The sequence below is a fragment of the Diuraphis noxia genome, unplaced genomic scaffold (assembly GCF_037042655.1).
Source record: "Diuraphis noxia isolate RWA-SAM2 unplaced genomic scaffold, SU_Dnox_SAM2 contig0003, whole genome shotgun sequence".
NCBI lineage: Eukaryota > Metazoa > Arthropoda > Insecta > Hemiptera > Aphididae > Diuraphis > Diuraphis noxia.
This window is the reverse complement of record NW_028301713.1, coordinates 81,270,481-81,298,465: the sequence shown is the minus strand read 5'-3', so window position 1 is coordinate 81,298,465 and position 27,985 is coordinate 81,270,481. Positions and strand designations below refer to the sequence as shown.

Here is a 27,985-nt window from a genome sequence, read left to right as displayed (position 1 = left end):
GTAAATAAAATTGTGTGATTTAAATTTTAAATTTAACTAAGTACACTTTGATTCAGTAAGTACATTACATTAATTAATTTTTCTATAATTCTTAGGAACTTTTTATAAATAATGTAAGAAACTTATATAAATTAAATTATATTAATTATTCTCGTTTATTACTAAATCGTTACCACCAATAAAATATATTTTGCGTTTCTTACAATAATTTATTTGCTATAACTTATCATGTGTTTAATTAATGAAACTAAGTTATCTTGACGAATTGTATTGATGATTATTTTTAAAGTTTAACTACTTATTGTATTTTGCGAACATTTATTTAAATTTTTAAGTTCAGTTTTTGTAAAAAAACTGATTTTAATTTTTGTTACGAACATACAAAATGAGTAATGTTAGAAATTCCAAAATAAATTAGCACGTATAAAAGTGATTAAAAAAAAAAAGTTATAACAATAATAATTCCATACAACTAAGGAAGTAGGTACTGATAAAAACATTCTACCATTGAAACGTTTAAAGATGGAAGACTATAATATTATCTCACCTGTTCTTGAAATCCCCTTAAACAATTAGTTAAGTGGTATATTTTTTAATAACTCTTTAAAAATAACTAGGTGTCTATTTACTTTTCTATATAATATAATAGTGTGGAAAGTTTTGAATAATTTTACCATTATTATTATTTTTTGATTATAATGCATATTATATTATCAGATTTAAAGAAACCATATTATCATCCTTTGACTCCGCTCAAAATTCAAAAGACATGCCAAAAACGATTACCATCCATCAAATATGATATTAACACCTATACAAACGTATCGACAGTAGTATAATATACGTGCACATCATACTAGCTGCAGTTGAATAAAATATATGTAAATTGCATGTTATTATGTTATCTCACATTCACATATTATTATAAAATTTCTGCAGGTACCTACCTCAAAAGTTCGACACCATTATGACTGTCGTTTATTTTTTGATATTCCATTTCACCCTTCGTATAATACCCCCATTTATATAATAGATTATACTAGCATGGTAGATATTATAGTACAATGCTGTGTGCAGAGTGTGACGTTCGACGTTCCGTTATGGTTTTTATATGTTAGTCAAATAATCTGATTTACCCTATTCTAACCTATGTCACCCTCTCACGTTTTCATCGAACGTACTGTGCACCAGATAAACCAGTGTGCATGCACAACTCTGCAGGTAAATCTGAGTTTGCTAAATTCCGTTTTTGTATTATTTATATTGTTTATTTGTAAGTGTATGACTTTAATAGTGTTATGCTCTTGCATAGGAGACTAGAGTTAAGACTTCAACAGGAAATCACTAATGTTTATCACTACAATCATTACTATTTACACAATTTATGTATGATTCTTAAGTATACATACTATATTCTATAGCACGCGTGCCAAAAGTGGCACATTTGTCACATTTCAACGGCACGCGAAAAATTAAAATTAAGAAAAAATTACGCTATTTTAAAAATGTCGCTTGTAAACATTCAAAAAATAAATTATAAACTTTATAAAAGTTATAATATTCCTATATGTAAAATTGATTATATTCTATTTATAGTGCTTACAAACTTTGGACACGTGAACGATTTTCAAACACTTGATTGCAAAAATTTTTCACTTGACCCAAAAAAAAAAAAAGGTTCACCACCACTGTTCTATAGTATTACTAACATATATTTTATAATCCGTACGTGGTTAAAATTTCCTGACCATGAGTGGCGTCTACATCCGGATCTGCGAGTGCGTATCGCCCAGGTAGATGGCAATGTCGGTAATAATAATAATAATAATAATAAAACACTTTCCACTTTATTATATTATGCATATTCCGTCCGATTAGCAATAGAATCGACCACTACAATATGTTTCACATATACGTCATACGTTATACCACAACAGGTATATATACAATTATACGAGCCCAGACAAAAGACCACAGATACATGCGTAATATATTATAATATCAGAACCGGAGATGGATGCTGTATCGTTCACGGATGAGAGAAATAAATTAAGGCGGGATTGAAGACGCACGCAGAATCTAGGTTCGAATCTGAATAAGTGGCAGTGGTGTCGGTGGGTGAGACTCTGCGTGCTATAGTGTGTAGATGCGTGTACCTACCAGCTTGAAATGAACCGTTCAAAACATAAACGAAATGGAAAAAAAAAAAAAAGAAAAATTACGGCCGGAAACACATAATGCGTACAAATTAACTGTAGGCAAAATCATTGATGTACGAGTGTGTGTGTGTCCGTTGATTGCTGGGACGCGTACCTGCGTGCATGTAGATATACATAATATTGTATTATACGATATAACATTACAGCCGGCTCTCCCCCCGTGGTAGAAAGTGCGTCTGGGGCGATGTGTTGTATTATATTGTCATCACTACTTATACTATAACACATGCACACGCACACACACACACACACAAACATTATCGCCGGGTGTGAGGAAACGGCGCGGGGGCAAAGGCGTGTGGAATCTTAACAAGGAGGACGGCGGCTTGGTTATTTCGTTTTGTTTTGTTTTCGAAAACCGCGGGGCGAGGCAGTTGATAAAAACAGCAATGGACGGCACTCACAGCCGTTAGTGTGTTACCGTGAGCTTTACCGTCCGGTCACCACAGGACGTACACATAACAATCACCAAAGTCAGGTCGTATGAGTGAATGGCTTCTGTAGCCGGCATCCTAGTCGTACAGCAACAGCATCCGCATAAATTCGAACCACTACCCCGGTCATAGTTCGTCCTCTGTGAAATATCGTAATAAACTCTCCACCAGTTTCCATTTTCCGTTTAATATATTATTTTAGTTTCAAATACGCGACCGAAAAACCCGACATCGAGCATTGAGTGCAATAGTCGTGTCTCGCAGTTGACTCCAATCGAGCAACGAAAAATATTTTTTTCGAGGCGACTACTTTGAACCACATCACAGTCAGGTAATTATATTATAAACACTCATTAATACGGTTTTATGATTTCGGCTAAAGCACACCTGGTTAGATAAATATCTTAAAATTAATTGTGTGGGCCCGTGTCGAGTTTTAAACGTACAATATTGTTTATTTCAGTTGCTTAAAAGAAAATTAAAAAAAATTGCATTTTGTAACGATGCGAGTTTGACATACAACCACAGTAATAGGTACCTAACTTTATTTTAGCTTTAATATAGCTGGTAAAAATCAATTACTTTTACGTGGTAATTCTGTTTAACGTTAACGAAAGTGTCATTAAGCACTAACATTTGTGCTTTTCACATAGGTCGTATTACATATATATATATATATATATAATGTATATGGGCTCATTGTTTATGTTTATTGGTAACTCTATTCGCATATTAAATTAATGATTTTGTGGTTTGGAATATCGTGCGCACATTTTAGTTCCTGTTTTATGGTTTTACCTAAGATGCAATTTAATTACATATATTATATATTTACCAATATAATACTATGTAGTTTGTTTTATAGAAAATTCGATGTAAAAATAATACACATAGTGATTCACAACGGTTGCTTGGTGTTCGGCTTCTTTTTGTAATTTTTAACTATTAATTAATTTAAATTATAAATATAAACACCATAAGTACCATCGAATAATCAAAAATGGTTAAAAATAACTCCGATGACATTATAGTTACATTGTAAGAGAGAGAATTTTTTTATTCTAATGCTGCTAGTATAAACTATGATAACTTAACAGTTACAAATATTGAGAAGATAATTTTATTAATCGTTGAGTTTTCTTTCAATATTATATATATATATAGAAAAAAAAACTATGCTCTAAATAGCACAATGTTTTATTATTGCATAAAAATGTATATGTATTTGATTAAATCATAAAAAGTTCGCAGTACTATCCTGAATAATAAATCATTTTCAATTAAATAAACTAATGACTAATGAGCGGAGATTTTTCTTAATTATTTTATAAATATTTTCCATGGTATTAAAAATGAAAATTCTTAATAGGTAGCATTGTAGGGTATACTCGTAGTTGGACAATTTTTTATATTTTAATAAATTTATAAATTTATATATCAATGAATTATTTATGTAATTTCTGAAAAACAGTATTTTCCACCGTTAAGAAGTTAAAAAAAAGTTGTAAATTTATATTATATTCCTAATACCTATTATGGTATAATATCAATTTACAACACGATTCTGTAAAAAAAGTAAAAATTATAATTTATTTGAAGGAGAAAATTCACTGAAAGTTTCATTTGATCCTACATAAATAACTGGAAAAAATATTGATATATTAAAAATTCGTTTACACAATTGCTTTTTCCTTTTTATATAAATGGGTAAGTTTTTATACAAAGCGTCTAGTATTGACAATTGCAATTAAAAAAATAATCTTTTTTTTTTTCTGAATGATAGTTATAAATTATAATTTTATTAATTCGAGCAAAATAATGATGGAAAATTTATGTTCCCCTTTCGAAGTCCATAATTCAAGCCTTAAACGCTATTTATTTATTTATTTTAACGTTATTTTTATCTTGACATCTACTCTGTTTATTTTATTTTCCATTTAATCATGGTTCTGTCTCATAAATACGTCTACAAACTGATGGAATACTATGAGTAAACGACTTATTTTTCACATTTACTCATATTTAAAAAAAAAGAAAGTAAAATATTTGAGATTCTCAGTATTTATTTAAAATAAATATTTATTCTTTTAAAAGCAATAAAGCATAATCTAACTAGGAATATTATTTTAATTTCTGTTTTTGACACATTGAAGTTTATGATTAGTATATTATATAAAACGCAAGCCATATCCATATGCAAGAAAAAAAATAAAACGCAGTACAACATTTAAAGATAACTGATTATGAGATATTGACGAAGTTAGAGTATATAAAATAATAATATACTTTTTTTGTTATCATTATTTATTTTACAATATTTCAGAATGTAAATATTTTTCTCGGACGTCTTAACAAAAATTAAGTAGCAATTTATTTCTCTTAGCCGTATTTATTTTATTAATATTATTTATAATTAATTAATGAATGTAGTCGATTAGTAAATATACATAAATATGGATTGAAAAACACTAAACATTATGTTATTATAAGGGATGTGAATTGAGAGAAACACTTACATGAGTACCTAAGTGAGATCTTCACAATTTCTGCACCCTCAAAAATATAAGTTTGGATGCACCTATATGAGGGATCAGTACACTTTCCCGACATTCAATTGCTCGACACCATTTGCCCCACAACACATTTGCCCGACAATATATTCAAAAATATATTATTATTATTAGGTATATATTCAAAAATTCATACATTTGTCCGACAGGCGACAATATCAAGTTATATTATACATAAATGTGTGTCGAAAATTATTCAAAATGATACATATAACTGATAATAATTAATAATAATACATTTGTCCTACAGTCGACAATATCAAGTTATATTATACATAAATGTGTGTCGAAAATTATTCAAAATTATATAACTAATCCTACAGTCTAAAACCTACAGTCGTTAATATAATTCTACTGTCTATCTATTACCTATCTATTTGGGAAAGAATAATATCTTATCGCAAATAACAGTTCATACAAGTCTACTCGCTGTCTGTCCATCCCCTATCGGTTAATTGGGGAAAAAGATCTTATCGTAAATAGCAATTTAGTATATCGACCACATTATTACTTTATGTAGTTTTACATACCTACTTTAATACTTTAACGCAGAACAATATTATTGTCTGTTTAAAAAGCTATAATAATAAAATAATGAAAATAAAAAAAGATACCACCTATAGGTACTAATATTAAGTACTTACAGTAAAAAAATGCAAAATGTAATGTCAAGCAAATGTATTGTTCGGAAAATGCATTGTCGGGCAAATGCATTGTCGGGTAAAAGTAGTGTCGGGCAAATGGTGTCGGGCAATTGAGGTATCGGGCATTTGAGTGTCGGGCAAACATACCCCCCTATATTATGACAATATACTATACAGTATGCATTCGTCCAACCACTTGCATTACTTAAGTTAAAATGTACGAGTTACACGTGTGACTTTTTACGTTCGTGCACTGTATTTCTTTATTTTTACTATTTTTGTTTATATATTTCTATGCCAAACTGCAATTAACAAAATATAAATGCATAAATGTTGGTAAGTATTAAAGATAACAAATTTGTATGTATAAAAAACAATAAAAGTATATAACTAAAGTACTGAAAGACATGAAAATTCAAATTCAAATATAATTAATATACATATTATTATTATCAAGTAAAAACAAAACGTTGTGTGGTCCATGTCTATGATTTATTCTAATCTTCACTTTTGACTAAAAATTAAATTGCGGTAGTCTACAATATGATTTGATACTACAAGTCTACAACAAACAACGACTACTACTACTACTACTACTACTACTAATAATAATAATAATAATAATAATAATAATAATAATAATAATATATTCTAAAAGTGTGGACGTCGACTGTCGAGTGTGGAGCACACTGCGGTGGCGGGCTAAAAACAATGCCGGAAACTTATTCACTGGCGGCGTTATTGTTCTATCAACCCGCGCGTCCTAATATTTTAATATAATAAATTAGCATATGTGTCGCCACACTACCGCAGAGAGATTTTCGCCGGTCGAACGTTCGCCGTGTGATGTATAACATCAATGACAACAATGACAAATCAGCCTTTATTCATAGCGTTTTTCAATGGAGAAGAGACGCCCGGGCTTCGCCGATGTTCGGCAGATTTAAATTTTTTTTTCGTTCTTCCCATTCATCACGAACGATCCGTTTAGTGAAATCAACAGAAAAATTGGTCGTATGATGATGTGATCAGAACGTGCGCGCGTGTGTTCTACGTGCGTCCCGTCGTTACGGATTTTTTCATAAACCTAATATGTACAATCTTAAATTGTTTTCTAAACAAACGGCGTGTGTTGAAATGATGGATGGTAAAATTGGAAGTCTTTACAAAACCGGAAATAAATGCTAACATAGTATATTATAATATTTCGACAACCATAAGTTTTAGATCTATGTATATTTTTAAATGTCCTTTTATTAAGTTGTTTCAGGTGAATTCCGTATCGATGTTATAATAAATATTAGACCGTAGTCAAATGTTATTGTGACTTTGATCTTGCTTATACTTTAAAGTGTATAACTAATAATATTTGTAGCCGTAAAATATTATAAGGAGTTGGTTCTTTTATTCTTTCAAATATGAATTTATTAATATTTAATATACACAAATATACGATCATATTAAATAAACAATTATTCAAAACATTTTGTTTAGTATTATTATTTAGAATACGCATATCTGGCTTACAACATTGTTTAAAGTGTAATTTTATTAATATTTTTTACGCATAATATAATAACATCGGTATAAAATAGGCATCTACATACATTATACAAAATATTACAATACATTGTTCCATTATCTGACGGAAGAATATTTAATAAGAATAGGTTTTCTTTTGTTTATAAGACACTTCTGCAGTATCAAAACACTAATTATTTATGTCCTCGAATACTATATGTTATTATCTTCACTTAACATAATGAGTATTTCAGAATTTCAGGATAAAAATATAAAATAAAATAATTTAAAAAAGTTTAAAACTAAGTTTAATAAGTATACGTAAGTGTATAAAAGTTATTTATTTTGTTAGTCATATAGTTCACATGTCAAGAAGTTTTAAATTTGGTTTATCTAACCTCAACCACTTGAATTTAATTACGAAAATATTTACATGTATGATAAAATATACGATAAAATAATATATATAGTAAATTTGACTGACAGTTTTTAACCGTCTAGTCATTGATATACTTGTGAAAATTTTACACCGACGGAATGTTTAAAGTTGTTTATCCTTGTGATGATATCATAAAATATAACCTAACCTAAACCTATACGCGGTTTCTGGGCAGAAATTTTCATCCTAAAAGGAAAAAACCGACGTTTAAAGCCAGTAGTTGTTTTGTTTATTTGTATTTTATTCCTTACCATATTATAAATAGCTCCTGTACGCAAATGTGGATAATTTATTACGTACGGCGTGTGTGCTTCTCGGCGATACGCTTATGAAATGTTTGGCATGTTTAAAAATATGTTTTATCTTTATAATGTTATTGTAGTATAGTAGACGGTATAGGTAAAATGTGTTGATTGGGTCGATAAACGATTCAAATCGATTTAAAAAGTTCACACCGGCAATAGCGTCGGTGTGCTTTGTAGCGCAAGCTCGTTGGCGAATAGGCTTGTAAAATTATTCTACAGTTATATGTAGATGATAGTATCATCATAACCACGTCTACCAGAACACGTACGCTCGCCAAAACAACCGTCACGACAAAATGCGACAAACTGTAATGATAGTTTTGCGCTTAATTTCGTTGAACAACTCAGGCGGGTAATAGGGAAAATTAAAATAGATATCCAACAATATTTTACAGTAATAACAATAATGATATCATGGAATATTGTACGTTATAGTGTAATCATTATCCATAAACCTATGTTGAACCCAATGCAAATCAATGTTCGCTTGTGTTTTAAAATAGTATTTCAATTGTAGTGTTATATAGAACGAAGTATAATATCTTTATATTTTATTGTTGTAAGGCGTGCATGCATCGTTATATATATTTTACGAAAATGACTGTGGATTAAGTTTTTATTTTTATTTTTTAGGTATGTATATTGAATAATATTATAACATGCAAATATACTACTGAACAAATTACAAAATTCAAACATTGAGTCGAATACAAACCAAAAAAAAAAACTTATATTATTATTTATTTACTGAATTTTCCTATCATATTACTGTGATTATGTCATCTATATGACTATATTATTAATCAACGTGTTTCGATGGTATAAGTAAACGAACACGTTTAAGTCGAAATGTTTGTTTTTCAAATTGTATGAAATAAAAAAGAGAACGCAATTTATTTTATTAGTTTAAATATATTGTACTATGCAATTCAATTATGCAGTTTCTTTGTTTCGTGTAGTATTCTTAACTCGTTATTTTTTTACCCTCGACGGGGAAATATACAGAATGGAAATAATAAAAATTCAAGATCGTTTTATTTTTGGGAAAACGTGATCATTAACAAAATATACAGCAATCAGTTTGCAAATATAATATTACTTTTGGTGAAGTAAAAAAAAAAATCCAACACTAGACATTTAGAATAATAGTAATTTAAGAAGGTATTACAGTTTTATTTACTAATATTTGCATTTAGGTTTTACAACGTATATTCTTATTCTAAATGGTAGGTACCTATACCTAACATCCATATATCAGATATATCATTTAAATAATAGTTGATTCCAAAATATATATAATTATACTACTGCAACATAATTAACTTAAATGTTTGAATTTGCAGGACTCTTATCGATGATGATCCCAGTGGCGATAGTGTTTGTGGCGTTATTGGCGGCCGCTAGTTGTCAGCAGCAATTCAGTGTAGTCGATCCGAACTCTGGTCAAACGGGATCTGTTGGTTTTTTGCCGATGAAAGACGATCGTCGTACGCCCGAGACGATTCCCGATCGCCGGGCATCCGAACCAGCTCCTGAATCGTCGTCTCCGCAGAGCAGAGATTATTCGGGTGGTCCAGAATTTTACGGTTATAATAACTATCCGGCTAGTTACGGGCCACCAAGCTCCAGTTATGGATCGTCAGGTACAATAAAACGGCTGAACTTAATGTCCATATGATAAATAATAATGCATGCATTAAAACAAAATAAAACTTTATAGTCTGTAATTAATGAATAAAAAATAAATTATCAATAAATAATAATAATAATAATAATATAATGGTATAGGTTATGATATCGATAGTTGATTAACTTGCTTAAAGTAATAATTTATAAATATTAAAAATAATAGATCAAATAGTAATATCGACATTTCTGACAAAATACATATTAGAATTCTTTTTCAAATTGTAATATTAAACGTTTTAAGTCACAAATTATCAGACTTCATAAATATCCTGGAACATAATTTAAGTTTTAGTTCAGTGAAACACGAATAAGTAGCTATATAATGCAGTATTGTACATAACGTTAGCAACCTGAAGTTGCCCACTGCAAAAAAAGCGTAGGCACGTGTTGTCAGTAGAAGAGATTTTCTTTTAATATTCTAATGTAATATAAACAAACCATGTAAAAATATATATCAGAGACGACCGTTAATCGTGCTTATAAATTATAATATAATATAATATAATGTGATATATTATAATATTAGGTACAATAGGTACATACAGATAAACTATACATCGAAGTAATGAAAACTTTTCTATTGAGTAATATTTCACTAAGACAATAGTTATAAGATATAGGAATAATTATAGTTTGCACGTGTTTCTATTAGATATTATCTGATAGCATGATAATGCTATCATTTAAAAGTTCAACGAATCTAATTTCCACATTATTTTCAAACAATATATACAAATTAAAATCCTGATAATATGATGCATAATAATATGAATTACCTATCTACAATGTACTATGCATATATTTTATGATTTTTTAATAAATACGAATTATTGTGTTTATCATGTATCAATCACGTATGAAACACATAGGAAATAAATATTAAAAATCCGTGATTATATAAAATGATATTATGGAAATTGAAGATAATTTAAATGATAAAATTATATTCATGATTACTTACCACAACAATTTATAGTAGGTACAATATATAGGTTAAAATGAAGTCATCATCATAACTGTAAACACACATCAAGATATAAATATATATGAGTGAAAATAGAATATAATGCACCTATGAATATATTAACACAAAATTATTTAATTATTATTCACAATTGTGTATGTCCTAAAAATATAAACTCTCCCCTAATGACGGTTGACAGTCATCATAAAAGGTAATATTATTTTGTTGCTATTATTATTAGTATATTTTTTCTTCTTAAAGAATGCTGTATTTCTGGGACGGTCTAAGTACACAAGAATGATGCAGAGTAATTAGAGTGGTATTGTAAAACAAAAATGGATGCGTCATCGTAAAAAATAACAAAACCGACCTGGAACAAATGAGATTTAACAAATGATTTTCTGTGTATTGTCTACATTTATGTAAATACAACTTTTTGTCGTAATTCAAGACTTTCACTGGGATTGATAACAAATAATATAAATTAATTAGTAAATACGATGCATACTAAGTCACAGGAGGGAAAGTTGTAATTATTTATTTTTATTTTGCTTAAAAGATTTATTTTATTTCTTGGTTTGAATAAACAATAACTATTTAAAATTCAAATAAGATTCTATTCAATCTGACTGTCTATAATTACGTGTAACCGATGACTGAATCTGGCAGCCTCGAGGAACAGCGGGTTATATACAACTTATTAAACATTTGAAATACAATAACTCATAAAAAATCATTAAGTCCAACAATTAAAAAACATAATTAAATCACACAAGAATTAATACAAATTGAAAGTGTTATCAATAGGTGGCTTCTTTCCACAAATTTTATCGCAAATTCCAATATTTTTTTCTCAAAAATATAAAAGGTATGTCTATATAATTTCAATAGAGGAAACTACAGGGCTAATATACATATTCTACATATATTTTTTCCCATCACTCCACCAGCTTAAAAAATATATGTTTTAAAAATTTTCAATCGCAGTTTATTGTTTCATAAATATGTAATAGCTATTAAATAGTACTTAATTGTTAATAATCATTGTAATGGTAGGTACACCAATTTATGAGCAAAAATTAAAATTAAAAAATAAATATATTTGTGTCAAATAATGAGGTTTGTCAGTAAAATCGTTAAAAATTAAATGTCCTTAAAAATTGAAATGTATACATATATATAATTTTATTTACAGACACATAGATTAATCATTTTAATATAAATTATTTTCGTTAAAAGTTTTAATTTGAAGTTATACATAAACAATTACTGTTTTTAAAAACAAATTTAAAAATGTTCCTTTCTTATAATAATTCTAAAAAATAACTTAATTCGGATAAATATTGTTTCTAATGTACTATGTACAATTGAAAGATTTCACGATTGATAAAACTAAAAGTAATCTGTGAGATTAATCTGCATCGTCATCCAAATTCCAAGTCATATAATTATGAAAAATAATCATGTCAATTTCCCCCCAATTATCTGCGTCAATCAGCCTAAAATATAGCTTTTATTGATTAATCAGCCTATTTGAAAAGGTTAAGTTTTTAATTTTCACAATTAAATTAGTATAACATAATTTACGATTAGTTGCAGTTTTGTTTTTATTTTAGGTAACTTGGAATTTGAATAATTTGATATACAAGTAATTATGTACCTACAATAAAATAGAGTTTTTATTTCCTTTAAAATAACTTTGTCTACGTAAAGGGATTTAAACACATAGTTTTAATTTTACGTGTGACGATATATTATCATTATATTATGTTTGATGCATAATATTTGCCAAGTAATGTTGTAGCGCAGCCAACTAAGGTTTCAAACTTGAATTTGGGGCGTGGTATCTTATCTTTATTGATGACTTGACCCGGTATCCCTTCATTTTAGATTCTTAGGGGTTTAGTGTATTGATTATTCTATGATGTATTTTATAATTCGAAAATATACGCGAAGAATTTATATGTAATTATATTTTAAAATGTAGTATATTAGTATGTAGTTATGACATCTTGGATTTTCAACACCTTATTTTGTGTTATGTAATATGAGCTATCGTATAGCTATCGTGAGCTGTAATAGTAAAATGAATTACTACGATGGCAATTTAACTGTATTATGATAATATACAGTATATTACACTTATTAATAATATGGGCTGAAAAATGGTCGCCATTATGAATTCTTTTTCGATAACAATCATTTATCACTAAATTCAAATTTAATACGTCTATTGCAGACTGCAGTGACCTTTACTCAATGGAGAGGTATACTCTACGTATAACTATTCTATACAACAATATTAAGATAAGTCGATATATGCCTACTTACATATTTATTTTTATTAAAAAATGTACTTGTTGAACCAAATTTTTATGATAATATATTAATATGTAAATATAAAAATCATAAATAAATTTAAAAAAAAATTAATTGAACTTTGCAATTAATTAAGTATTATTTAATATTATTTACATATTATAATGTTTAATACTAACTAAAATACGTTGTTTCAAGAAATCAAAAACATACTATTATTATCTCCATTTTATAATATTACTTTAGGCCATTACATTTAGGCAAACGTAATTATTTATTGGTTCTAAAAAGTAAACTTTAAAAATGAAGTTATTAGTGTGAAATATAATTACTATTTTAAACAATTTCAGATATAACTTTTGAACCATCTGCGCCAGCTGATATCCCGTATAGTGCTTATTCCAGTCCCGGGTACAGTCCATCATACTATTCTGGATATGGAGAAGATACGAAAAAAAGAAAACCCAGTTACGCTACACCCTACTATCCACGTATGTAAATTAATTTAAGCAAATTCAAGTTATATATTGATGATTGCTCAACATATGAGTGTATAAATAAAACCGAGAAACCTTCTGAGAAAGTTCAAAAGTATTTATATGATAAAATATACAATTAACAAATAATTAATGATAACGAATAAGTAACATGCATTACATTATGGTTGATAATTTTGATTTTTTTAAATTCGTTTAAGCTTCAATCTGAAGTTAGATATAATAATGATTTAGATCTATCATTCGCTCATACCATTACACTCTCAAATCAAATAACATTTATATAATGACGATGTTAAAGTCTTTAATGGATTACTCTTTAGGACCATAAATCATTGTCGTTTGAGACGTCAAAAAAAGTTATGTGTGTGTACATATTATTATACTATAACATATAAATATTTATAACGTTATTATTATTATTATTATTATTATTATTTTTAACAAAATGAATTTGAGTATTTGATACATTATCCTTTTGTTAAAAACTGTGTTATTAACATCAACGATTATGGTACAAATGGCGCTTTTTTAAAATAAATTCTAAATTTAATAAATTTTAAACTAGTAGAATAATACACTAAATATCTTTTCAATGTGTTATAATTGAATACAAATAATAATATAAATACATTTAATTAGAATAAATATAGTCAACAGCCCTTATTATTGTAATTAAATTGTCACCTAAAACATGTAAATTTTAAGTAATAGTATAATGTAAATTATGTATAAAGCTAATGGCCCATGTCACCGAAGCTATAAAGATCAATAAAAAAATAATAATAATAATAATAATAATAATATTATTTCATAAAATGATATCAATTAATAAAAATTTTAGTTATTTACTTATTTTTAACTAGTATGATTATAGATAAAAAGATATGACATGAAATTGTATGATTAAAATCAGACGATTCAAGTAATAAAGTAGAACAACGTTTTTTGGTTGTCTCAGTTTTTAGTTTATTTAAAGTTTTTTTACAAAGATATTTTTATTTATCTCAACTATTGTTGTTGGGCGATTATGACATTTTTATACAGATAATCCTGGATAAAAGCTTATAGTTAAATGTATAAATTTCATTAATATTTGCATGAACTCCTTTTTATGCACTGTTATTGCAGTACAGTGAATATACTTTATACGAAATTTAATTAAAACAAATTTGGAATTAATGATAATATTCAACTATGAGGTTTATTTACTGAGCTACATAACAGTATATTAAGGACAATTTACAATAGAATACTATAATTATCAACTTACTTTAAGATCAACTACTGAAAGCATGTACAACGTAAAATATATGGCTGTAATGTTTATGTTTTTTGTCTTTCGATATCGTGATGATCATAACTGTCTAAAATGGTTTTCAATAATTCGATCAAATAATATCTAATACGCATACCTACTTCAATATATTATGTTATTGTGATATATATAATAAGTAAACCATACTCAGTTTATTAGAAAGTGTATAATATCATTACATTATTACAACACTGACTATATAAAATATGTTTATGATCAATTTTACAGTAATTATTTTTCTTATTTTTACTGAAATATCACTGTGCTTCACTATATTCTATAATAATATGCACCTATTATGCACTCGTATGACATTTTACCATTTTACGATTATATTATTATTAAAAAACTCGAGATGAAGCGCCGTTGATTGAATTATAGCAACGATTTGAGCCGAAGGAAATTGGAATATAAAATATAAAAAACCGCGAGAGAGAAATATGACGTTCGTTTTACGCAGGCGTGCGGATGAAAAATTGAAAAATATCATATCGCATGCGTTAAACGCTTATTATTGAATAAACGTGCGCGTGAACTCCAGCGCAAGTAGTTATACTATCAATCTGTAACGAATTCCCGGGATGAAGGTGCGTGAAAAATGATATTTTTGTACGACTGCATCGGAGTAGACGACGACGCATATAAACGGTGTACGCATATTATTATTTCACTATGTGTTTATATAAAATATTATTGTATTAAACCTTTTGTAAGTCCACGGTCGACTGATCGATTCAGACATTCACGATGATTTACCGTGACTTACGTGGGTGTGTCGATCGTGGGGCATGAGCTGATGGTTGAATCGGAGGGTAGTAATATCGTATCAATATTGGTATGATAATATTATTATGCTTGCATCACCGTCATCGTAGGAAAGAGAAATCAGTCAGTGGTCCCCGTGCACCGCCACAGCGGCGCTCCATCAATTTAATTAACTCCCATTGTATAATATATGTCTGTAACGAGTATAGTTTGGCTGGCCCAATTACAACGCAACGTACCCGCACGGGATCGGAACAACAATGTATATATTATTATTATTATTATTATTATTATTACGTACGTACGTATAAGCACCTACATATTTTATATATAATATTATTATCCATTTGCGATAAAAACGAAAATGAAAAACAAAAGCAATAGTAATATAATTTGATTAAACCGTTGGTGGCGAGGATAAGCTTAACATCACAAGCACACACTCGGGTTATAATAATAGGTAAGATAAGTTCATATGCTCGGCGTCTAATTTATGATGATGATAATAATATTATTAATATTAGTACAATAGGTGCACGTACGCCAGTTATGATTTATATTATTATTATCTTAATGCAACATTGCATGGACAGGCGGGAGAAATTTTATTCATACGCTTACAATAATGAAATTGATTAAACATTGTTTAACGGCAAACCGGAACACCAATAGACGCGCCACGGCTGTCAACGCTTGATATAATAATATATCGTTAAGACAATAAAACGATATTATTATATGATATTTTAATGTATGCATTTATAGCATGTTCATATATTATATTTAACGTCAATTCATATAATTATAATACATATTATTATCATGCGCATAAGTTGCAATAGTGAAGGCCCGCGCTCATATCAGTTTATACAAAAATCATTACATACGTATAATAGGTGCATTGGCTAATGAGCTTTATTTTTTATTTCAAGATTTTTTTTTAAACCAAAGACAAAGACTTAGAATGGTGAACAATTTTATATTATAACACAATAACATTATAAAATGGCTGAGAAGCGGCCGAACAATAAAATAGTTTTGTAAAGTCACTGGCCGAATGCAGGGGCGTAATCTTACCTGGCGATTAATTCAGTGGGCAAAAGTTCTGGTTCTTTCACTGACATTTCACTATTTAAACGTTGTATATTTTTCAGATATTAACGTCACGCCACTTCGGTATCTATTGTCTTAATATTCTATAACCATATTATTCTATATACACCACACTGGAATATAAAAATATAATAATATAAATGTATTGCCTCCGGCCTCGTGGGCCTTGAAAGTTTTGAATTTATTTAAATGAATTCATCGTCAACTCTGTAATTTAAGTACATATTACGTATAAAGGTGAGTTTATTAGGTTCCCCGTTTAGCTTATTTTACAGGCTCAATTCAAGATTCTCATTCATTTGCTCGCGTCCCAAAATTTCACGACTGCTAATCCGACTTTGTATAATATTATAACTTGTAATTGAATTAAGTTTAAATTGGTTTCATCGTCTTACGCATTTACCAGAAACTCAAAGCTGGCGCATTTTAAATTAAAATGATTAAAATATCGGAATACCTACATTAGAGGTCACCAATTAATATTTTTCCACGGGCCACATTAAGAATTCGGAAAATTCTCGTGGGCCATAAAATTTCAAAGTACATAATATTTATTATAATATGCCGGTTGGCCAAAAATATTTTATTTCTAAATAAAAAAATATACACTTATTAATTATTTAACTAAAACGAATGAAAATATAATTAAATTATTGGCTTTTTCTCTCAGTCTGCGGGCCGCCATTTGGTGACCCCTGACCTACACATTCAAATCAAAATTATACAAATCGCCTTAACGCCCTTTACATGATGGATAACTAAAAACCTATATTCCTTACACTGCCTTGAATCATAACAGTAAATTTTTAAATTCACTCGAAAAATCCATGTTTATTGTTACTAAAAACTTAGTTGTAATATACATTGAAATATGAAATCTTCGTTTAATTATCCCTAAAAATCTAAATGTAAATGAATTTCAATGTTTAATTTAAATTAAATTAGTGATCTGATCAATGAATATCTAGTTTCAAGTTGAATTTCGATAAATATATAACAAAAACTGAGTTATAAAAATCATCTTTATTTCAACACCAACTATAAGCACATATTATAATATACAGGGTGATCCTTTTATCAAACAACACTTATATGGTGTTTGTGTGTAAATACCACCTAACATACACCTATAACACACAAACACCACACAAAACCACCCAACTTTGGGAGGCTATATCTCGTAAATGGATTAACGAAAAATGAAAATTTAAACGTGAAAATTCATTGAAAAAATAGGTAGCCTTTTTAGTTCATGAAATTTTAAGTATAGGTTGTCATTTAAAAATCAAAAGTTGATAATGGTTTACCTGATAAATATAAGGGTGAAAATATTTTAAAAAATATATAGTTCTAGAACAAGATGGATTTACGATTTTGAAAAAAAAAATTCGAAAAAAGTCACTAGTTTTTGAAATAATAAGTGTTGTTTGATAAAAAAAATCACCTTGTATATGAATTACAACAACCAGTGATGCAGATTAAATTAACATATTCCAATATTCTGAGCTGAGATTTTTAATGATTAATACAATATTGGGATTTTTGTTAAACTTCATGTTTTCGATTTTACCTTCTGTTATAATTTAAAAATTACAATTTTATTATCAGAAGTATGGTGCAGGGTGTGAGTTTTAGAACTATTATAATGATTTAACTTTATAATTAATAAAGTCCTATATTACTTTCATTTTATTTCAAATAAATTATAAAATGAAATGATTCGATCCAATTTGTTTGTGTTGACCGACATCGCCATCTATCCATTATCCATTGATGCAAATAACATCGATGAACCTCAAGAATCATGTTATACATAATGCGTTTCGATAAATTCTCTATAACAATATATATATATATATATTAAGTAGAAAGAATAATTAGTACAAAGATAACCGTTTCCGTTAACCATTACAGCCACTTCGGTGTCCTGCCCGTCGCCGTTCACTAACAACATACTGACCGATCTACTGAAGACCGGAAGTACAGCCAAGTTCGGCCTGGTCAAGTCCGTGGTGGCGGCAATAGCCACGCTGTTCCTAGCCAAGATACCCATATTGTTGGCCGTGAAGGCGCTCATGCTCAAGCTGTTCGTCGTGCCACTGGCTGTGGTCGTCCTGTCGCTGCCCGTGCTCATACCAGCCGCCCTCTTGTTGCAGCCACTGTGGAAGCGATGGAAGCAGTTCGTCGGCAGTGACACGTCGTCCAAAGAACCGCAAATGGTGATGATGGTGCCAGCCAACGACACGTCCGCGACGCCCGCCGCCACCAGGGCGCTGGAGAACAACTTGGAGAGTGTACTCAGCAATCTGCTCGAGTCTGAGAGGTGCATGGAACGGCTGGCTTGTCAGTTGGGCACCAGGGACGCTAAATCGGAGTACAAACAACAGGTGTCCTGGTAAGTTAAACGAGTGTATTTATACATATTATATGTTAAAGTTATTAAAAAAAGTACGATTATTTCTACCATCGTAATACCTTGGAGTCACATTAACAGGTTTTAGATTTTTGATATATCCAAGGATTTTGATTAGTTCCTTTATAAATTTGAAAAAAATAAAAAAATATTATAATAAATTAAATATAGAAACACTATGATATATATATAAAAAAAACTTTTTTGTTTATCTCCAAGAAATCAGATGAAATAGGTATCATTGGAATTTTTTTGTCATCGTATTAACAATAAAATATATATACATATTGTAAGGATCAGTTATTTAGGAAAGAACTGTTTAATTTGTTAACTAAGATTAATTATTCCATACCACTAATTTAGTGGTGTAGACAATATTTTTTTCAAAAACTAAAAACCACACGGTTTAATTTGTTGAAACCTAAAAAAAACATTAATTTAATAAATAATGTTTCAACTAATGTTATGCATATTTTAATATAAATTATAATATTTTATAATACGGTGAGATTAAAATATGAATTTACTATTCTGAGTTTCTTATCAGGGTGTGTAATTATTTTAAATAGCACACGACCACAACACTAAAACCAATGGACTGTGGTTTATGTTTTAGAGCCTTAATTACATTATGCTTCATACTATAGGCTATAGAAGTAGATTGTGTATAATATGTTTTGACCTTAATTACATGTTGTTTAGCTGTTGTATACAGTATACATGGTACTTGGTAAAATATAATATTTAATTGTTAAATGGTAAAACGTACTCCGTTTGAATACGAACAGGCAATACAAATTACCCACCTCGCTAGTTTTTTTCTCCTTTCCACTTTCTAAAATATTGTATATATATTTAAATTTTTCAATGTAAAATAATATTCAATTTCAGCATGACGTTTCATTACATTTAATGTAAATATTCGTTGCAAACTCATATAAAAAAACATTTTTTTTTTCAACAAAACCATAGTACTCGTATTATACATGTCTAACGCAATGTTTAAATATTTATAATAGTTTCTTTTTGATGTTACAAAAATTATTTTAAATTATAAAAATAAAAAGGTGATTGGAATGTTGACCCAAAAAAATAAAAATAAATAAATAATGTTAAGAAGATAAAAATAATATATTATTTTTTTTATAAACAAGCAAACTAAAATGCTCAAAGTATGTATCTTTCATCATCTAAAAGTATAAATATATGTGTTATGTAATAACCACAACTATTAATTCACTTGATGGTGGCTGAAATATATTAGAATTGACAAAAATGTATAACTTATAAATCACTATAATTGGTTTAGTTTAAACACGTGATGTTTTAATCAAATATTATTGAAATCGATCAGTAATACCTAAATTATATCAAATGTAACAATTATTTTAGTTTAGTTTCTGTAACATTTGTTTGATTTTTTAATGTTATATGGCAATACGAACCAGAAATTTATTATTATATACGGCAAGTAAATAAACGAATTCTGAGTTATCATTTAAAATAATTATAACAATGACGTAAAATTTTTCAATAAATAAATTCAATCTTATGTTAATTATACTATCTAGTTTTCTTCTAGTTTCATTAAGTTTTTTAACTTAATGAATTTTCTGCGAATATTTTTATTCTTACAAATTAACATAACGACTGTTATGAATAATATTATTATTATGATAAGTTGATTATACTCCATTAGTCATTACACCTATTACTGTTGTTGTAATCATTGTTGATGCATTTATATTCAAAATGTATGTGATGCGTTAATTATAAGAATGGGTTATTAATATAATTTTTAATTTAATTCAATTTTAAACAATTTACTCATTATTATTTACCATACAAGCACGCTCCATAAGTCCATTGTTTGGAAATAACTTATCTATTTCAAATTTAAAAAAATAAAATAAATAAATATGAGTACACGGCGATTTATATATGCAATTTAGCTACACCACTGTCATGTCATGTCTCCATTTTTTTTTTTTTTTTATTAAGGTTGAGGCATCGACAGCAAGGTCATTAGCCTGTGAAAGTGCGGGGGAGGGAACTGTTGGTTAGAACACTTGGATATTTTGCAGAATTTCGAATGGGCACCCGTAGGTTTCTGTCATGCCCTGGGGGGGGGGGGGGGGCGGTGGCCTCTCTTTCCAGACATCGCGAACTGCCCGGAATGCGATGCCGCCCATGACCGGGATTCGAATCGGCGACGGTGTGCATCACAACCTACTCCTTAATCCAACCTGCCACTACACCCTCTATTTTTTGTTCTATTCCAATAAGTACGACCATATTTGGTAAATCAGTGAAACTAAAACTGAAATTACCGATAATTTATGAAATTTTTGAATATTTAAAATTAGTTTATCTGTAGTTAAAATAATGCATGGAAAAAATACTGCTAACGTTCATGCAGAGTAATAGGTTCGATGTTAGTCTAGTGAAGTGGTCTTCTTTTTAGACTTATCCCTCTATGGATAAATTGGCTTAGGTTAACTTAATTTTGGGTATAAACCTTTGTTATGAACACAAAGTTGAAAAATGGAAATATATATATATATATATATATATTAAAAACTCTGAATCCACATATTATGCAAATTTGTAATTTACTTTATTTATATATATTTTAAATAATTAAATGTTACAAGAAAATTATAATTAAAACAGTGAATTTAAAACGTATAATAATACCTAATACTATTATTGTTGAATGTAAAATATATGTTTAGGTATATTATAAATTCATAATGTGGTAGTTATTTATTTATTCGCATGACAATAATGTGGTAGTAAAAATTTGTAAATGATAGAATGGCATAGTGCGTTTTAATGATTTAATAATATTGTTATTAAATTTGAATAGGAAATCTTTTTTAATTTGTAATTATTTAAAAATGTATGTAGGTTTTTAAAACATATACCTAGCTACAAATATTTTAGACTAAATGTCTTAAAATTTTTATTTTTAAACGTTTATAGAAACCTTAGGTGAAATAAAGATAATATGTACTAAGTACACTAGAAAGTTTTAATGAAACTTTCACTCAATGCTAACTAAAATTCTTAAATTTAATCATTAAATTGGGTATTTATGAACTACTTTTCGTTTGAATTTTTTGATTTATAACCGTGTATAATTAATGACGTTTTACTTTTTTAATTTTACTATATATTGAAAATAACGATATATTATTACATCGATACGTATGTTTTATTTTTTTACTTTTTTTTTTTTAATAAAAGAACATTAATCAATATTAGCACATAATAGACGTATATTTATTCCTGTATACGCCTGTATATACAACTGAACCATTTCTAATTCGAATTTGTAACGATGACGGCAGCATAGGAAGTACCACCATTCTGATTATTAAATTCTACTGTAGATAAAAAATCGTATTTTATAATCGGAGGAAGAACCACCTGATGAGTGCAACACAGCACGTTTTGTTGTCGAATGAGTTTTCACTTTTATAGTTATCTTATAACTTGCACTGTTTGGATTCGTTGGTGACATTTTTTCATTGTATTTTTTTTATTAAAATTTTGAATAATTTTTCTTCTATATTTAAAATCTTGACTTATAAATATTACACCGATGTAGAATAGCAACATTAAATAATGCACAAGTAAAAAAAAAAAAAAAATGACTCAAATAATTTGATCACGTCGATCACAGAAACAATTTTGTCTTAATGTGTATAAATTATACGATGTGTGATCGTGTATACATTGCAATCATTTGAAACATTTGGAAAGACAGTGAGAATAATAATATTGAACATTAAAAGTTAATAATAATTTTACATATTTATCGCAATAGAATTTGGTTCATTTCGTTCATTATCTTTATGAAAAAATTCATTCGTTTGAAATACTATGTGACTATTCACACATTATTATGCACATAATAGTTTGAAAATAATAACATAAATTAGTTATGTAACATTATTTAGAATTAGTTTTATATTTATATAAGGTCTTATTTAAGGTAATATTTAGGCTCTTTATAACACAATTAATTGAATCACAAAGGAAAATATAATACGATAATATTATATTCACTTGACATATTTTATTATATAAATAGGAATAAGTTAATTAGGCTTAGGGTGAAGATAATTCAACCATAATAGAATTGTAAAAAATAAATTCGTATATTTTGGTTATTTTAAGAGTGAATTTTAAAAATAATAATATAATAATAATAATGTACTTGATAATATGATATTATATGATTAATATGATAATAATGTACTTGATTGAAAAAGAAAAGTTATTATTTAATTATTTGTAAGCATGCTGAGTTGACAATATCCGATTCAAACAAAGAATCTAACGTGGTAAATTATAACTAATCTAGTTAATCTGCATGACAAGTGACGAATTATTCTTGTGTATTTCTATGATAAATTACATTAGTGAAAGTCCACAAAATAGTTAAAAATTTCTTTTTCAAAATTAAAAAAGTTTCTTCGAAATACCGTTTGAATGTATTAGTGATAACTGTTATAATTTGTTTTGATATTAAATTGCATAATTTCTAAAAATGTTTAATCATATAAGACACAAAATTGATCTATTTTATAGTAAATAGTTTATTGAAAATTAATCTACTAAAATAATCTTAAATTTCTAAATTAAAAATCTTATGATACTATTCTATTTATTTTCCAAATATAGAATGAACTAGTTTTGCATTGTATTTAGTTTCATTGGACGATAAAAAAAAAATAAAAAAAATAACTTGCTAAAAATATATATTTTTAACAAATTAATATATTTAAATAAATCAAATCTAAATATTTTTGTAGATACTCTACTAAATTTAAATGTTTTCAAAAATTCAAATTGTTTAAAAACTAAATTTGTATTATCGTTTATCACCTTCGGCTTTCATTGGTAGCTGGTGTTTAATTTAGTAAAATTTCTCATATCTTAAAGTTATCGATCTCCATACATTATAATATTGTGCCAGTTAATATATTATACAGGTGGTTTAGGGCAATAAATTATTTTATCAACAAACCTCTGAGTGTATATAGATATTAATCATGAAATGTATCAAACAAGACAAGTAGGTACTCACACTTCCATCCTATAATAGTTCCAGCTAATTGGATTTTCAAGTTATGTGAAAGCCTCTAATAGGTAAATGCTATCGAGCAGAATATTTTAAATAGTTTGATTCTATAGTTGAAACATGAGTTTATCTGGTCTGGCTTAACTGTCTCAATAGGGACGAATCTTTAATATTTTGACCTTCAATGTTTTCGCTGTAAATGTATAACTGTAGACACAATAATATGTATAATAATAAATTGTTTAACAATAATAAAAACAAAATCAAGATTTAATAATATTATGATCGAAATTGTTAATACAATTTATTAAATCAAAACTCTTAATTTAATACTTTAAAATTGAATAGTTTGGGAGAAAATTAAATTATTAGTCATAATAATAATATTTAAAATAATTATTTTATAATTCATAGCTTAATATCTACTGTTATGTTGTATTAAATGTGTTTGGGCTGTACAATATAATAATGGGTAAATGGTAGGTAATTAAAAAAAAATAATATTCATAATATGTTAATAAAATATTATTAATATGATTATATTTAAAAGCTAAATATTATGAAAACTTATTGAATCAAAATTAGAAGAAAACATTACTGGTTATGTTTGTTAAATGCATAAAATGTACAGTAAGTGCATAATTATTGACTGATCAGTGACACATAAAAGTCAAAATAGCATTGAAGATATACGAGAATAAATATTAGAAAGAATAAAAAAATAAGAATGTAGAATCAACTGGTTACGTACAGATTAATACGATACGAATATATTATTTAGTTATAACTTAGTAGCTACCATAACCCTTTTTTAATAATTTATATATTTATGAGAAACTTTGATTTACGAGTTAGATGTTTCTCAAGCACTGTTTATGGTTTTATTATTAAAATAATGGTACCATAGAAAATTTCAATTGTTTGCCGATGAAGCATGTTTGTTGTTTTGATATGATTATTGTAAAAGCTTTCTTTGTTAAAAATAATTTAAACCATTATATATAACTTGTAGATAAATATAAATAATATATTATATGCTTTTAAATATCGTCGTTAATATGGTTATTCAATTTAATTGAAATAAACATTAATAGATTTTTAAATAATAATTTAAGTATCTTTTTGGATTACATAATGACCCAGCAAAATAAATTTGAATTTTAAATTAGATGTTGAGTAGATTGAATATTGAGTTATGCAATCTAAAAATAAACATTGATGGTTTTTTCTGTAAAATAGTTTTATATATGATAGTACGACTAATACAGTTTTAATTTTTGAGTGCAAAAACAAAATAAAGAATTCATGGTTCTCCAAATCTAAATTAATATAACAGTTTTTATGAAATAGTTGAATGTATTATCACTTTTTAATAGTTTAACAATAATATTCGAAATGAAATATATATATATTATATTTTTTGAAAGCATTGTAACTTCAAAAACTAAACATATGTTATGTAAAGTTCGTGACTGAAGTAATCAATATTAAGATCACAATATTATGGATTTGTTTGAATTAAAAAAATATAAAAACATAGTATTATTATAGATTGATAATAAAATTAAAATAAATATTTTTTATAGATAACAAATTTGACTACATAGTAATAATCGCTCAAAAGTTTTAAAATAATTGAAAAAATAACAATTTTATAAGTGAGTTTAGTGAAAAAAATTTACATTACAGATTGTTGAAAAAGAATAGCTTTTTGGATTCACATAGCTGTTAACATTATTTTATTCATCAGATAAAGTTTTTGTTTGAACGTTTTCATAAAGAAAAAAAGAGAGAGTTCGAAATATTTACGTAGAAATTTTAAATAGTTTTAATACAATCTGTAGGTATATAAATTAATATTTTTAAAATCACTAACGAATAATATTTGGTGAATTTACGTATCTTAGGAGGTTTATTTTTATTTTTCTCGCATATAATGTAATTTTGACAAGATAAAGACTGCAATGCGAAACAGATAAGAATTGTATAACATAACAACAGAATATAGGATAAAATATGGAACTAGATAATAAGATATAATAATAGAATAAATTCAACTCAAGAGTTTGAATTTGCACAATAAAAGACGTTGCGTTTTGAAACAAAGCACTGAAAAAATTAATCTAAAGATCTGAATAGCAATGGTTAAAAGCATATAATACTTAATGTGTTATCTGTACCGTTATAGTTATGAGTTATCGTAAAAAATATGTTAAAACAGTTATGCAGTTCGTTCCAATAATTTAAAAATTAATAATATACATACATAACAAATTTAGATGACGTAAAAAACATAATTATTCATATAATAATTAACAATTAACATTATCTAGATTATTCAATGGAAGTTTCTAATTATAGAAATTATTATATTATACATATAATATATATAATATATAATATATATATATAATATATTATTATATTATACATTCTTCCAATCCTCATTAGATAGTACATTTTTTTTTTAGAAATTATAATTGTATGATAGTTGTTTAATACAATTGTAGTTAACAATACACATGAAGTTATGAAAATATATAAATCAAAAGTTAAAAGTTACGAAATAAAACAATTGAATAATCTATGTAGGGGATATTAATATTATTGTTTTATCAAGGAGGGGACAACATTTAGAACTCGGAAAAGTTGAGTTAACGTACAAGTAAAATAAAACTAGTCAATTAAACTGGATAATTTTTATTTTTTGTGTGTATGATTTTATTGTTTCATTTATACTATTTTTGGTATCACGTGTAAGAATCTATACTTTAATACATATTTTCGTATTGTCTTCCACAGGGTACTGAAGTTCTTGCAGACTCTCCGTGTGGTCCAGAACAACGAACCGATCAGAGACAAACTAAAGCAATACCGCGATGCTTACAATTACGGTACCGAGATGGGACTAGGTACAGGTGAAGACGAAAACCTCGTGAATTCCGTCTGTTCAGAGGTGCGGTATCCATGTCGAAGTACTCAAAAATCACTGCAGAGGAGCACGAGGATGTTAGTAGACTTTGCCGGGTTCTGATCGTGACGTCGGATTTGTCTAACGTATAATTGTTGTACATAATGATATTATAATAATCTATCAATACATCCGTGATAGACCTACACGACGATAAACACGTGCACTGAAATATTATTCATTCACGTCCGAAGAGAAAAAAAGGTCACAAATCTTATTGTGATCTCGCAAGACTACTATCAAATCATTTTGTTCTACGATCAAAATTGTATGATTTGTTCTTTCTGTTTTTTTTTTCTAATTTATTTTATATCGATTAAACTTAGAGTTAATTAGCGCGTTATCGCTTAGGTATTATATAACTATAATATAATATATTGATTTAAAATAATGCTATATTTAAACGTAAAGTTTGAGAAATTGTATTACAATTTACAATCTGAAAATTATGTATAATACTTTAAAAGGTACCCTCTATCTATATTTTATTATTTATTATTATTCTAAAAGAAAATTATCAATTACATAAATATTATGCTTTGTTAACAATTATAAATTTTATTTTGAATCCATTTTTTCCTTACTAGCATAAGTACCTATTATGTATTTTTATACATTTTTAACAAATCGTACCAAAAGATTTGGGATAAGTAACCATTATTTTTTTCTTACGATGATGAAAAATCTTTAGTAACCATAAATAATCTTTCCG

The 27,985-nt window shown here is 27.4% G+C and overlaps 1 protein-coding gene across 1 annotated transcript; it reads left to right on the top strand.

The window, feature by feature from the left end:
- The first annotated feature begins 2,613 nt into the window (after positions 1-2,613).
- Positions 2,614-27,841, top strand: LOC107169915 (uncharacterized). The gene is made up of 5 exons (XM_089223869.1): positions 2,614-2,984; positions 9,476-9,775; positions 13,455-13,595; positions 18,712-19,192; positions 27,105-27,841. The coding sequence occupies exons 2-5, from the start codon at positions 9,487-9,489 to the stop codon at positions 27,334-27,336; spliced, it is 1,143 nt and encodes a 380-aa protein (XP_089079995.1). The 5' UTR covers positions 2,614-2,984; positions 9,476-9,486; the 3' UTR covers positions 27,337-27,841.
- Positions 27,842-27,985: the final 144 nt, after the last annotated feature.

Bases quoted from the DNA above. Each gene is read 5' to 3' on its own strand.
- LOC107169915 (XM_089223869.1), top strand. From the start codon at position 9,487: ATGATGATCCCAGTGGCGATAGTGTTTGTGGCGTTATTGGCGGCCGCT. The intron at 9,776-13,454 runs GTACAATAAAAC...AAACAATTTCAG, and splicing joins CTCCAGTTATGGATCGTCAG to ATATAACTTTTGAACCATCT. The intron at 13,596-18,711 runs GTATGTAAATTA...TAACCATTACAG, and splicing joins CGCTACACCCTACTATCCAC to CCACTTCGGTGTCCTGCCCG.